The 16044-nt window shown below is 39.4% G+C and overlaps 1 protein-coding gene across 4 annotated transcripts in view; it reads left to right on the top strand.

Annotated features, from left to right (window-relative positions):
* Positions 1-954: 954 nt before the first annotated feature.
* Positions 955-16044, top strand: part of LOC131938747 (sodium-coupled monocarboxylate transporter 1) — a 37978-nt gene continuing 22888 nt past the window's right edge. For 2 of the 4 annotated variants that reach the window (XM_059296890.1, XM_059296887.1), the window contains exons 1-2: positions 955-1010; positions 5071-5453. In XM_059296890.1, the coding sequence (XP_059152873.1) occupies positions 5082-5453 (372 nt within the window). In that variant the 5' untranslated portion in view covers positions 955-1010; positions 5071-5081. Of the gene's footprint in view, positions 1011-5070; positions 5454-7780; positions 8445-13226; positions 13288-16044 lie in introns of those variants that run through there. The other 2 variants (XM_059296889.1, XM_059296888.1) reach the window with 2 other exon arrangements.

The following is a 16044-nucleotide window of genomic DNA, read 5'->3' as shown; positions in this document are numbered from 1 at the left end:
CGATGGAACAGAAGGCCACAGACACGTCAAGTCTAGCATGGCAGGAAATTCAGACCATCAGAAACAACAAAAGTTGCGTGATGCGACTCATCTTCCCGCCTGACGATGGTGGAGCAGACGAGGATTATTAGTTGAAAGAGAGGTAAGGGTTGCTATGGTGATACTGGAAGCTTTTGGCCACTCGGGCTGGTTTCGAGTAGTTTCGTTGTTTAAATCAATGTTTGGAATTATGGCACTGTGTAGAACACGGATAAGATTTGAAGACATTTTCAAAGACAAACCAAAAACAACACATGCAAATCAAACACAAACTAAACAGCCTATAAACCAACCAAATATAAACTCAATAGCCTATAAATTATAAACCAGCCAAACACAAAACAAAATATAGCCAACTAAAAACAAAAAACAAAAATTTATAATATGTATATAGACACACATAAACCAAACACAGAAAGCGAAAGAGATGAATCAAGTTTTATACAAACAAAATTCAGACACATTTAAATATAAATCAAACACGCAAGCATAAACCACACATATGCCTTGAACAAACCAAACACAAATCGAACACACACAAGCATAAAACACACAAAACCCACATATATGTCTTGAACAAGCCAAACAATAACCAAACACATACTACAACAGCACACACGTTAAACATCTGATCACCATACAATACCCCCCCCCTCCATCCCCTACACACATGACCGCGCACAGTCGACTCACCATTTTGATTATCGTACTCAAGACTTAACTTCCTTACACACTTTCTACTATCATTCCCCCTCACACCCCAATAAAATTATCCCGCCCTTTTCTCCATCTACCCCCCCCCACACACCTTGCAATGATTCTAATTTCCTGGACGTGTACATAAACCACTCACCCTTGCACGCTTGACCTCACACATCCATTCAGTATGCACGCGCTGCACTCACGCTAGATGAACTTTCTTTACCAACAGGCCTAGTAAGCGCTTTACCGTTTCGGAGTTTTCTAAATAAGTAAGTATTTCAACATTCACTTTACGTAAACATCGCACGTCTTATTGTTAAATTTAGATTACTGAAGCTTCCCAATTTCAGATTTGTTTTTTCTTAATTTATTTAAAAAAAATAAATATAAAAAAAATCATAGAGTTTACAATCTTCGCTTTCGTTTTTTATAACCTTGCCATAATTTAAAAATTTAATAGTGTAACACTATTGTTTCAATTTTTTCTTTGTAGGTTTTGTTTTCATCTAATGTTACCTTTTCTTTAGCGTTCTGCTTTTAAAAAATCATAATTTTATAACTGTTGATGATTGTAGCCTACGGTCAAAAACCATGTGGTCATCTGACCACGTGTTGGTTTTTTTTAAAATACTTTTTAATCTAATTTCAAAATATTTATTTTATATTTAAAAAAAATCAAAGAAAATATTTTGTGTAAATATATAAATATATGAACACACTTATGTAATAGTCAGATACTGTAGCTTTAAAACTAGGTCAGGGGCCTGATTAAAAGGTTCACTGGCACCATTTTGTTATCTCCCTTCCCATCCCGTAGTGCTAGACTCACGAGAGATGCTGACATATAGGACAGATAGCAGGTGCGCACGACAGGGGGTTATTTATAGCATCGCGGGTTGTAGTGTGTGTTTAAATAGAATCAACACAACACAAATCACAGCACACATGTACGATATAGTAGGTAAAAATTCAGTACATATACGCAACAAAGTAGGCTAACAGCACCAGAGGCGTGGCAACGGGGGGAGGGGGGGGGTACATATGTCCATGGGCGTCTACCCTAGGAGGGCCAAAATAAGCTTATTTAGCTGCTATTTTGAATTATAAATATACAAAATATATTGGGGGGGGGGGGGGGGGGGGAGGCGCAAAATTGAAAGTTTGTCCCCGGGCGCCGGGAGGGGTCGCTACGTCTCTGAACAGGACATATACTTAACATAATAGGCCAACACAGTAGATATACACAGCATAGTAGGCAAACACAGCACTCATACACAACATAGTAGGCAAACACAGTAGATATACACAGCATAGTAGGCAAACACAGTAGATATACACAGCATAGTAGGCAAACACAGCACTCATACACAACATAGTATGCACACATCACATATAGTAGGCAAACGGTTATATACTTTTAAATTACCATGACAAAATATAACACATAAAATATGCTAAATATATTAATTACTGCTAATAAGTCAATTTTATTTTAAAAGTTAAATAAATCTACCATTTCCAAAACCATTACCTACTTTCTTTAGGTGGGTGGAAGGTGGTTGGGCAAAGACAGCAACAAGGTATCTCTAAAATCCGCATACTACCAGACCACGCCCTCCCTCCATCATGCACTGCGTCGCTGCTTGGTTATCAAATATAAATTGTTATCGCCCTTTAATTCACACTTTTATAACTTTCAGTCTACAATGTTTAAAAGCACGGCTTCAGATACTGGACTAGCTGATGTTTCCCTTCCTCAGCAATTGCTTTTGTTTTATATTGATAGACCATGCCTCTGATTTATTATATTATCCACTTTGTTCTTGATAGTCGTGTCTATATTGGATAAGCACACAGAATGTAGAATTTGCTATCGCTGTAGACTAAATTTAGAAAGAAACACGAATTAATGACACACTTTATTAGATGCCTCCCACATTGTGTGACGTCATTACGGTGTGACGTCATCGCTGATATCACAGGTCGGGTCTATGTATTTAAATCTTTGAAGATGGATGTCCTTCTATGTTGACCTACTGCATACACTGTTATTTATTTATTTTTATATTTAAAGATTTACTTATCAAACAGCATTTAAAAGCCATTCACAGTTTAGAAAATGTGGTGATAAAGACACCCACAAAAACTATAACCTCACCAACTTCACAACCTCACCACCTTCACAGCCTCACCAATTTCACCACCTCACCACCTCACCAATTTCACCACCTCACCACCTCACCAACTTCACCACCTCACCAACCACACCACCTCACCACCTCACCACCTAACCAACTTCACCACCTCACCAACCACACCACCTCACCAACCACACCACCTCACCAACCTCACCACCTCACCAACTTCACCACCTCACCAACTCACCAACTTCACCAACTCCACCAACTTCACCACCTCACCAACTTCACCACCTCACCAACTTCACCACCTCACCAACTTCACCACCTCACCAACCTCACCACCTCACCAACTCCACCAACTTCACCACCTCACCAACTTCACCACCTCACCAATTTCACCACCTCACCAACTTCACCACCTCACCAACTCCACCAACTTCACCACCTCACCAACTTCACCACCTCACCAACTTCACCACCTCACCAACTTCACCACCTCACCAACTTCACCACCTCACCAACTTCACCACCTCACCAACTCACCAACTTCACCACCTCACCAACTCCACCAACTTCACCAACCTCACCAACTTCACCACCTCACCAACTCCACCAACTTCACCACCTCACCAACTTCACCACCTCACCACCTCACCAACCTCACCAACTTCACCACCTCACCAACTCCACCAACTTCACCACCTCACCAACTTCACCAACTCCACCAACTTCACCACCTCACCAACTTCACCACCTCACCAACCTCACCAACTCACCAACTTCACCACCTCACCAACTTCACCACCTCACCAACTTCACCACCTCACCAACTTCACCACCTCACCAACTTCACCACCTCACCAACTTCACCACCTCACCAACCTCACCAACTCACCAACTTCACCACATCATCGACTTAACCACCTCATCAACTTCACAAACTCATTGACTTTACCACATCACCATTTTCACCACCTCACCATTTTCACCACCTCACCAACTTCACCACCTCACCAACTTTATCAAAATCCCAACATCAGCATCTCGCGATCTATAACACTTCGTCAAACACAACACCACACTAACAACCTCACCCACACATACCACAACACTACATTAAATATAACACCACACCAGCTAAAAAAAACCACTCCGAATTTATATGCGATCCCGATATACAGCAATAAAATTACAACTCTTTAAAAAAAAATCTAATAAAATTACAGATTTCTATTTTCGTTTCACGTTTTTTCTCTATCAGTCAACACCCACAGAGTAAAAAAAAAACTAGCACAGAGAACCCGTGTGTGTTCATGTCAAAATAATCTTGGCCAACTTTCATTATTAAATATATCATTTTATAAGGATAATGTATTTTTAAGAGAGGTTAGGCTTCGAAATAAAAATAATCATTAATTAATAAACCTTTTTTGTTTGTTTGTGTGTAGAGATGCCTGGAAGAAACTCTTTATCTAAGGTAGGGCATTTAAGGGCAAATATTTGAAAATTTGTAAAAATAAATTCTAGCTTATTTTTTTATACATAACTAGCCAGCTGACTAACATAGTTAGGCAAATTAATATAAATGATTATATGATCAATATATATGTTCGTTTTTAAACCTTTAGACATCTTCAAAAGTTATATTTCTCAAGATGGCCGCCAAATGCTATGGTCACTTATTTTGAGAAGAATCCTTGATGCAGGCAAATTTTTGTCCTTAAGTATTTTTAGATACACAAAAACAATTTTAGAAAACTTATTAATTAAGAAATTATTTTTCCCCGAACCTAACCCTCTCAAAATAAAAACTTTTTATCTTGAGGAGTTTAGGTTTGTAGGTTTTTTCACGCGCGAACTTTTGGTCTGGGATATTTTGTCTGAGGTCATTTGTCTGAGATCATTTGTCCTGAAATCAATTGTCCTTGAGATGATTTGTCCTGAAAACAATTGTCCTTGAGATCATTTGTCCTAAGATCATTTGTCCTGAGATCATTTGTCCTAAGATCATTTGTCCTGAGTTCATTTGTCCTGAGCTCATTTGTCCTGAAATCAATTGTCCTTGAGATCATTTGTCCTTAGATCATATGCCCTGAGATCATTTGTCCTGAGATCAATTGCCCTGAGATCATTTGTCTTCAGTTCCTTTGTCCCTTAAACTAACATACATCCTTTATATTTTCCCCAGGCCTGTCGAAGATGCCGAAAGATGGTGACCACAGCATCAACACCGGGATCATCCCCCACTTCAGCGCCGTCGACTACGCCATGTTCGTCACCACCCTCGTCGTCTCCTGCGGCATCGGCCTCTTCTACGCCATCCTCGACCGCCACAAGAACACCACCCGCGACTTCCTGCTGGGCGGGCAGAGCATGCACCCCTTCCCCGTCGCCTGCTCGCTCATGGTGACCTTCATGTCGGCCATGACCTTGCTGGGCAACCCGGCGGAGATCTACAACTACAGCAGCATGTGGTGGTGGCTGGTGGTTGCCATGGTGCTGGCCATGTGGTCTACGTGTAGCGTCTTCACGCCGTTCTTCTACAACCTCAAGATTGAAAGTGTCTTCGAGGTATGGTTCTTCTATTTTTAGCTTAATGCGAGCTATAGAATATAAATAACTTAATGCTACTCTATAATCTTATAATAATCTCACTCAGGAGGAGGTACAATACTGTAGGTTTTACTAGTTAATACCTGCTGTATCAACAAACATGAAATCTGGGGACTATTTAGTCTAAAATATGGGATACCCACTTACATCAGACATTTTGTGTCTAGAATATACCCAACAAAGCTTACACTTACACTTGCAACAAAGTTGTTTACATCTTGAATCTATCATGTAAACTCTTACATTTACACTTACAACACACTTGATTACATTTTAAACTAAGGTATACCCACTTAGAATTACAACAAACTGGATTACATTTTGAACATTTGAATATACCCACAGAGACTGACAATAATCTTGATTACATCTTGTACTTTAGATATACCCACTTAATATTTACAACAAACTTGATTTCATGTTGTATTTAAAATATACTCACTCATGTATTTCAACTTGCCTGTTCAATTCACGTATTAATAGCTCTGACCATGACATGAGATCACATAGAAAACGTAACATTAATATCCTAGATTCCATCTATAATAGCTTCAGTCGCGCTTAATGTTTCATCATATTTTCTTTGAGTGTGTGTTCCTAGTTGTCAGCCGCTTTTGTATCGCTAATACAGTCACCCGCTGTACTTTAATTTCTTGTTGTTTTCCACCTTAATAAAGGGAGCTATCACCCCACCCCTCCTTGATAACTGAGTTAGAGAGCCGCTGTTTTTATATAGTCATTCGGAAAAATTTAAAAACCAAATAACATTGAAAGATGTGTTAAATTTAGACCGCAAAGTAAAAAGTTGGGGCTATTTCGTGCATTCAGCGCTCCTAATACCCTGAAAATCTGCCTACGCCCCTTATTTAAGTGTAAAGTCAGCAAAGTACATGTTATTAAATCTATAAGTCTTACGAATGTTAATGCGTCTCTGACTAGCTGGGTCCGATCATGCCATATATGACGGCTCTGGTCCAATTTAAGTCACTCTAAGTGGTCAATGGTGTTATAAAAATGAAGATAGGCCTATATTTCCAAACTTTTCGTCCGTTGGCCGTTCAACTTACATAGAGAAATACTTTATACCGTGAAGACTGTGGTGTCTTTTATAGGATAATTTAAATACTGGCCGAGTTTCAGTTTTTAAAACTGAGAGGGAGGAGAAGGTTGGGGGTATTCAATCTAATCCGAGAAGCTAAACACACTTAAAGATTAATAAAATATCAAGCTTGTGCTAGTGTGAGATCTGTATAGTACAAATTGCGAATATATATATATATATATATATATATATATATATATATATATATATATATATATATATATATATATATAGGCATACATATATATAAATGTGTATGTGTGTGTGTGTGTGTGTGTGTGTGTGAAGTGCACTTTAAAGGTTACTCAAAACAGCGGCCAGTGTAAATTTGAAAGTATTTAAGGATCAGAGCAGGATATATATTAGAAACCAATGACGTAAGTATAGCCGACAACCCAGTTGACAGGCAGGTAAACGACAAAACAGGATATGGGGGACGAGCCAACGAACAGTTCATTTTTCTACATACTCTTTAGCTGATACCACGCGTAGCAATGTTTATTTTTAATTACCCACTTTGTGATTCTAGTTTTAAAGTCAAGTAATTTAATTCAGCAGCCCGGGATTATGAAGTTGTGTGTATACTATGAAATACTTTAAGGTTGTCGTAACCAGAAAACAAATATCGACAGAAAGCTGACGCAGCACTGTGGATAAAGTTAATATTCTATTAATGAGGTGTTCAGTGTAATTAGCACCGTGATCTTATAATTGGCCTCACTTAGAGTCAATTAACTTGTTAAATAATATGTGGTTTATAGTGGTGAGATAAGTTTTGTACTTTCGTTGTGTGGACAATACGAGATGAAAAAGACGAGGTGTTAACAATTCTGGATAATTTGTAGTTGTTTATTTTATTTTGAAACTGGATTTGTTTACTTGCCATCGTTCACCACATACTTATGACTTGTGTTCAGTATTACTCTATTGAACTTATTCGCTATCTGGTTAAAATATTTTAAAATAAATTTCTCTGAGTTAAAAGCTGAGATTCCATGAGCCAACTCCGTCTATCAGACCTGGTGAGTGAAGTGGTTTAGTGAGATATGCATGGACTGGTCATATACTGAAGCAACAAAGCGGTGACAGGAAACCTACGTCACTCTGGTCAAGAATGTATCCCCACCAGATGAAGAGCCCCACGGTCTCAAGAACCGTGACCCCACAATTGGCTTCACTTTAATTTAATTAGCATGTTTAAATTTATATAGGGTGGACATTTCAACCGTACGGTTCTCTTTGAGGTTAAAGGTACAGAAATCATAGATTTACTGTGTCCGAATTTCGGTGCGATTCGGGGAATTTCCAAAGATAAACGTCTGAGTGTTTTTGTTGTGACTTCTGCCAAAGAACTATCAGACTAAATCGGATATTTCTGTGTAAATTGGATGTGTTTGTTTTTCATCTGCCTTTGGAATTAAGGATTGTATTTTCATTCTAATTTTATACCATCTGGTCACTTTAAACTAAAAAAAGTGAAGATGTCTGAAGGCTACAGCATCTACACGGGTGTGGTCAAGAGTTTCGGCATCGCCGACTACATCGTGTTCTCACTGACCCTCCTCATCTCCACCGGCATCGGCATCGGGTTCGCCATAGCTGACAGGAAGAAGAACACGACGGACGAGTTCCTGCTGGGGGGGAAGAAGATGAACGTGTTCCCCGTGGCCATGTCCTTGATGGTGACCTTCATGTCGGCCATGACCTTGCTGGGCAACCCCGTGGAGATGTACAAGTACAACACCATGTTTTGGTGGTTGGTGGTAGGGATGGTGCTGGCCATGTGGTCCACGTGTACCGTATACACGCCGTTTTTCTACAACCTGAAAAATGAGAGTGTATTCCAGGTGAGGTACATTTAGCTTTTAATATAGTTTAAAAAAAAACATTAAACGAAGACGTAAGAATTACAGAATGACAAATTACTCTTTCAAACACGACAAAATTTGATCTTTAATTAATAGCCCCCGGTATAAAGTAATGTCTACGGTATTCAGTAATTCCCGAGCTTATTGATATATTACTGTATATCAGTAAGCCGCCTAGTAACTCCAGAAAACTCCGTCTTATTTTATCCGTTTTTTTAATTGGTGTATATTCGGATGAGGATCATTGATTATTTCTTTTGGCCTCACGTTTTGTATATTTTGAAATTTGGCACGAATAAGGATGTGTAAATTTTCATATGTGTAATAACAGGCAAGTCGACGAGTGAGGTTTTGTGTGGATGAAATGTCAGCTCTAGACGACAATGTAAGGGGGATGGGTTGATGTTTTGTTCTAACTTTTATGAATACAGGGTTAAAACAGTAAACAATGAAAAGACAATATTTTGGAAGCTATAAGGCCAGGTCTGTGTCCCCCATTAATCCAAACGTAACGTGTAGACACAGGAAACCTGTGATTAGATATCCCATAATTGCCTGCTACCATCCCCTCTCCACACACACTAACACACTTAATCCCCACAACGTATAACTCTTTAAATATACGTCCACGAGAAATGTGGTTAGGATGTCGTGTTACACACCTCGTACTTTTCTTTCATATTACGGTATGTCGTGTATTGCAAATACATCAGGAGATTCTAGCTCATCTCTCACTCTTCTCCACCCTATCCCAAACCTACACTATTCTAACCTAAACCTACACTACCCTAACACAAACCTACACAACTCTAACCTAAACCTACACTACTCTATCCCAAACCTACACAATTCTAACCTAAACCTACACTACCCTAACACAAAGCTACAACACATTAACCCAAACCTACACTACCCTAACACAAACCTACACCACACTAACCCAAACCTACACTACCCTAACACAAACCTACACCACACTAACCCAAACCTACACTACCCTAACACAAACCTACACCACACTAACCTAAACCTGCACTACCCTAACACAAACCTACACCACACTAACCCAAACCCACACTACCCTAACACAAACCTACACTACCCTAACCTAAACCTACACTACCCTAACCCAAATCTACATAACCCTAACCTAAACCTACACTACCCTAACACAAACCTACACCACACTAACCCAAACATACACTACCCTAACCCAAACCTACACCACACTAACCTAAACCTACACTACCCTAACACAAACCTACACCACACTAACCCAAACATACACTACTCTAACCCAAACCTACACCACACTAACCTAAACCTACACTACCCTAACACAAAACTACACCACACTAACCCAAACCTACACTACCCTAACCCAAACCTACACCACACTAACCTAAACCTACACTACCCTTACCCAAACCTACACCACACTAACCCAAACTTACACTACCCTAACATAAGCCTACACAACCCTAACCCAAACCTACACACCCCTAGCATTAACCTACACCACCCTAACCTAAATGTTCACTACCTGAGCCGAAGGCACTGTACCGACGATCCTTGCATTCTATCTCCATTTTAACCCACTCAATCCCTTATCTTTTTCTAGCCCTCACCCCAAACTAACCACATTTTAACCTAAACTGTATTCCACCCATACCGTCACACCACCATAACCCCGACTCCACCATAACCTCCACTACAGCTTAATCCCCCACTCCACTCTAACCCCCACCAAATTTTCCCACAACCTTGATCCCTTAAACCCTCCCCCCCCCCTACTAAAAGTGCGGATATCCCATTACAGGGGTACGTCCAACTTCTGATCCCTCCACGACCCTTAGCGTGACGATACAGTTCAAGCTACGTCCGTTGACCAAGGTGCGTCTCTAGATGCGTGTGTTGAAAGTCTGACGGCACGGATTAATTAAGTAGTGACATGAATATCCGTGCCTCATTAAGGCTCGGCCCTTCAACAATAGCTTCACATATAACTTTATATGTCTTGTATTTAACGTGATTAATATTGAAATAAATGTTAGCCGAAATATTTAGCGGGATTAGTTAAGGTTAGCTGAAATATTTAGCGGGATTAGTTAAGGTTAGCTGAGAGATTTGCATAAAACAGCTGTTCTTTGTTTGATGGTATAGTTGATATTAATGTTTAGGGGCTGGGGGGGGGGGGGGTTCTGCGGTGGGTGAGAGAAGTTGTATCCTTATATGACGTCACAAAATTAAATGACGTCACAAAATTAAACGGGAGTGACGGTTTACCCATTTGTGACACGTTTTACGTTGGAGCTAGTCACTGGGACGACGGGTATTTTACATTTCTGAAAATTAAATAAAAAATTGAAACTTGTTAATTTTGTTTAGTATTACTGTTATGTTATGTTAGATGTAGTCATGATTTGTGAAGGGTTAGGGTTAGCGTTAGGGTTAAGGTTAAGGTTAAGGTTAAGGTTAAGGTTAAGGTTAAGGTTAAGGTTAAGGTTAAGGTTAAGGTTAAGGTTAAGGTTAAGGTTAAGGTTAAGGTTAAGGTTAAGGTTAAGGTTAAGGTTAAGGTTAAGGTTAAGGTTAAGGTTAAGGTTAAGGTTAAGGTTAAGGTTAAGGTTAAGGTTAAGGTTAAGGTTAAGGTTAAGGTTAAGGTTAAGGTTAAGGTTAAGGTTAAGGTTAAGGTTAAGGTTAAGGTTAAGGTTAGGTTTAGGTTTATGTTTAGTTTTAGGGCTAGGTCTAGGTTTAGGGTTAGGGTTAGGGCATTTAACGATGTGTTGATTAAGTAACTTAAACTTTTATTACAGGCCGTAAACTGCGGGCATTGCGTTGACCCGTAGTCATCGGATCCGGGTTTTTTTCGGTTGGGCGGCCTAAATTTACGACTCATCAATTCCATTTCGTCCGGGGGGGGGGGGACTTTCGACTTTCTTCGGGGGTCCCCCCACCTCACGAAGAGATGCCTGGAAGAAACTCTGAATTCGGTTTATATAGTTGGACTTTGTAAATCACGATCCATTATCCGATACATTTTCAGACTGTATCTGTTCCTCTATCAATTTGGCGGAGAGGCTAATTAGATCCCCGACACCCCTTATCACAGAGTTTTTACCGACAAGTTTCTGTCATATCTACTTTGACATTTTCTTTTTCTTCCATGCATGTACATTACATAATAAAAACAGAAGAATGCCCATGTATTGTTTTTACAAGGCTAATTGCTCGATTATGTGTTAATAGGTTCGTTCATCGGCGTGGTCAATTATCCAGTCATAGGTGGGTCGCAATGGGTGGTCTGTGTAACATGGGTTGTTGTTGTATAAAGATATTAGGTGGAGGAGGGTAGGTTGAAGGTGGAGTCCTTATGGCATCGAGCGCTTTAAATAACTCTCTAGCACAGTGCATGGTGATAGAGTGAGTGATTACAAATTTAAAGTGCTCACCCATAATCTTGCCACTTTTTAAAAGTATGGATCCCCTTCATTCTTTATTACAGGGGGTCAGAAGAAAGTCTACCCCCTCCCCCCACCTACACCACCCCCTAACTAAATGGAATTTATATAGAAAACATACTTTCAACAGTGCCCCCCCCCCCCCAACCTGGAGAAAAAAGTCTGGAAGAAACATTGAGAAAAATGAAGACCTATCTAAAATCACGTCACTCTTCAGCGCTCAGAAGTTTTTACAAATTTCAAACAGGAAGCATTAACATTATAAATATTAAAAACCAGCAAGAATATTTTTATTTTAATTTTAAACTAAATTTTAAAATTCTTTTTCTAAAAAACAAAAGTTTGTATTTACTCCAGACCCTTGAAAGTGAATTTCCAAATTATTTAGCTCTTATAAAATAGTACATTATTAAAATTAAGGGAGCTCCTTTAAAAAAAAAATCCCAGGTTCCGCCTACGAGTGATCTCCCCTTACAAGAACTCTTGCATACGCCCAAGTTTTCTAGCTTGGAGGATCCTAGGTGGTGCTCCTTACCTTAATGTGCCGCTAAACAAATATTATCGCTACAAGATACTACACTGTCTACGACTGTAATGTAATTTAGATAGGCAATATGAGAAACAACGCATGTAAATAAACCTGAGCTAATTCTAGCCTGCGTATCTTACTAAACGAGCCGGGATACATGTATAAGTTGATTAATGGTCAGAAGGTTCAATTCTGGTATTGGGTTTTTCTGTTATAACATTTGATGACTTGAAGAAAAGTTAAAACAAAAGTTAATTTGAGTTCGTTTTTTTTAAAAATATAGTCTCAGTTCTTAACCCCACCCGTACCATATACCGCCCTATACACCCAGCGTTTCTTACAGGCATCTCTTCGCGAGAGAGGGGGCTCAGCCCTCCGAAGAAAGTCTACCGCCCCCCCCCCCCGAACGAAATGGAATTTATATAGAAAATATATACTTGTAACAGTGTCCGCCACCACCCCACCCCCCACCCCCCACCACACGGAAATTTTAATCCGCCCTCCTGAAAATTTTAAGTGCCCCCCCCCCTACCGGTGAAAAAAGTCTGGAAAAAACACCGTATACACCCGAGGGTGGAGCGCCCCAAAAAACTCCTGCCTCCTTAGCAACACGTGGACGCCGCCTGCCAGTCTCCTGTGGCAGGTCCCAGGCAGGACATGTCACGTGGTACAGGTATAACCACCAAGTCACGTGGTACAGGTATAACGTCTAGGTTTGACCCACATTATAGCCTGGTCACATTCATCTTTTTTTTTAACGACGTTGACACAATTTTCACATGATATAAACCTAATTAAATTTTCCGTGGTTTGTAGTCTCCACCAAGACCACATAGTGTGTGACATCATAGTAGTTTAAATCCTGTGTTTTGTTCTGTTCTACATTCATTTTTATTGGCCGTGGATGTGGTTTTTTTAATTAGTCTATTCGTAATTAGAGAAAAGCGTAATTAGATGTTTAAAATATGTAGATAATCGTAGTTAAAATCCTGTGGTTTATTCTGTTCTGCATTCATTTTTATTGGCCCTGGATGTAGTTTTTATTTTCTGACCTATTAATTTAGTACAATTCGTAATTAGATGTTTAAATTTGTAGATAAATTACTTTGGGACGAATAACCCTCACATGAATATATGTGATGTCGCTGTTTATTTAGGTAGCGCATTTGGTTACTGTTGGGGTTTTTCTAATCGTTTTATGCTGTAGGTTAGATCTAATTTTAAAGTTTGATATAGGCTGGTTTGAAAAACAAAACAAGTTAAGGTCTTTCCATTAGTGGTTTACTTTACTTTATTGTTACTTAATTTCAACATCGTTTTAACATAGTATATAGCCAAGTACGCAGACAATAGAAGTTTGTGGTTCTGTTTCTATTAGGTTCTCGTTGGAAGTTCTCTTGATCAGTTAATTTCTAAATGAACTAAATTGCTCTTTGCTCGAAAGTTTACCTAGATTTGTTTACACGCATCTCGTGTTTCGTGTATATATGTGTCATTGCCTTCTGTGTACACACCTTACACACGTTACACACCTAACACATCAAGGCTACACAGGTCAAACTACATCCGGTGGTGAGTCGATAGAAACAATAGAGACTAGAATACCCGTCATCCGTTGGATAACTGTGGGCTTCGGGGGTCATCCATCAAAAAACATCACGTCTGTCACTCAGAGGCATAGCGACCCTTCCCGGCGCCCGGGGACAAACTTTTCGATTTGAACCCCCCCCCCCCAAGATTTCGATTTTCAACCCCCCCCCCCCCTCAAACTTTTGATGTGCACCCCCCCCCCCCCCCACTCAAACTTTCCATTTGAACCCCCCTCAACCTTTTAATTTATTTTTCCAAACCATTTTAGCGCCCCAACATATGTCCCCCCCCCCCTTCCCCCCTCCACCTCCCCTTCCCCCCCCCCCCCGCCTCCCCTCCCCTCCCGCCCCCCTCCTCGCTACGCTACTGCAGTGTCACTTATCGTCACAAAAACAGACCCCACATTCAAAAATATGTTTTTTATCTTTTAAAAACACCGAAAACAACGATTTCGGACTATCCCTTCATATACTGACGTCACAGGTGACCTACTCAACTCTACTTCACCTGCCCAGTGTCCCGCCAAGTCTCAGACAACAAAAACTATTCCAGCCGAGCATGTCTCTGACCACACTATCCCTTAATTTGCTTAGGACAAAGAAACAGATGAACCCTACTTCACCTGCCCTGTGCCCCGCGAGGTCCTGATAGTCAACCTTATCATTCACATATAGGGCTTAAGAAAAAATAATTGAAAACGTAAAAAAAAAAAAAGTTCTATTAATGTTTATGACACTGACTTTAAAATTTAGCCTTCACTCTCCAAAGCAAATTTTAAAATGCTTTTCTGGCATATCTAGCCCTGGCCACCTATACAATGTTTAAATAATGTGAACACCCGCCATTTTGTTCGTGGTAAACATGGCCTAAAAATGATCGGCAGACATGCGTCCGGTCCGTACGCCATATTGTTGTTAGCAGCCGACCACGCCTCCAAGTTAGTGAGTAATCCTACTTTATCTAGATATGGAACGTAGATAACAAAAAAATCCCATGTATTCTCGAATTAGATGATCATTGAAGCTAAACAAAGATTTATATAAAATAATTAAGGCCCGAAATAGATTCTAGATGTAGAATTTACATTAATCTAGATCTAGAATTTACATTGAGTCTAGTGACCTAGATCTAGAATCTAGATCTAGATCTAGGCCCTAGGCTAGATTCTAGATTCATAACTTTTCTTCGACAGCTGATCTTTAGATCTAGAGAAATTTATTGTAAAACTAAATGAAAAAGACAGTTGAACATTGATATAAGTGTTGGAACGTAATAAATACAGCAAACGGACGTATTGTTAAAGTTATGACCGACAGAAAATTAGATTTAGAACGCGTTAAACTTGTGAATGGGAACACAATTTTCTTCGATAGACGCCGCCATTTTATTGTACTAAAGAGTAAACAAAAACCTGTGACGTCACGGTCCCGCCGAGTCTAGTGGCTTTTCAAATCTTTTTTAAAAAAATGGGTTACTGTACGTATGAATAAATCAATAAATTAATTAACGTCTTTAAATAAATTTGTGATTAACAGTCTGTCTGCATTAAAAAATTATTCTCTACCTACATACTATTTTACAGCTCTCCAGATAGAGTCGAACATATCACAATTTTCAATCAGGCAAACAAACAAATATTCAAACATGTAAACAAACTTGACTTTTAGTAGTATATAGATGTGTAGATGCAGTGACGCATGCGTCAGTGAGGTCTACTTTTTTCAATGAGATAGAACAACACTAATGTCAACAGATAGCGCTCTATACAACAAGACGGATATTAACAGATAGCGCACTATACAACAACAACACCACTAGATGTGATATACAACCACACAAATTAAAACGTATGTTGTACTTAAACCAACACGAACAATAAAATATATTAAGAAAAACAATGACACATACATTTGCAGATATTGCTCTTTACAAAAAGACAACAGCATAGACATAAACAAATACCCTACTATATAACACACAAAAAACACCACAAACACAAACC

Source organism: Physella acuta, unplaced genomic scaffold (genome assembly GCF_028476545.2).
Source record: "Physella acuta isolate Inbredline_101_S28 unplaced genomic scaffold, ASM2847654v3 ptg000256l, whole genome shotgun sequence".
NCBI lineage: Eukaryota > Metazoa > Mollusca > Gastropoda > Physidae > Physella > Physella acuta.
The sequence above is the reverse complement of the archived record's forward strand: the minus strand, read 5'-3'. Positions and strand labels throughout refer to the sequence as shown.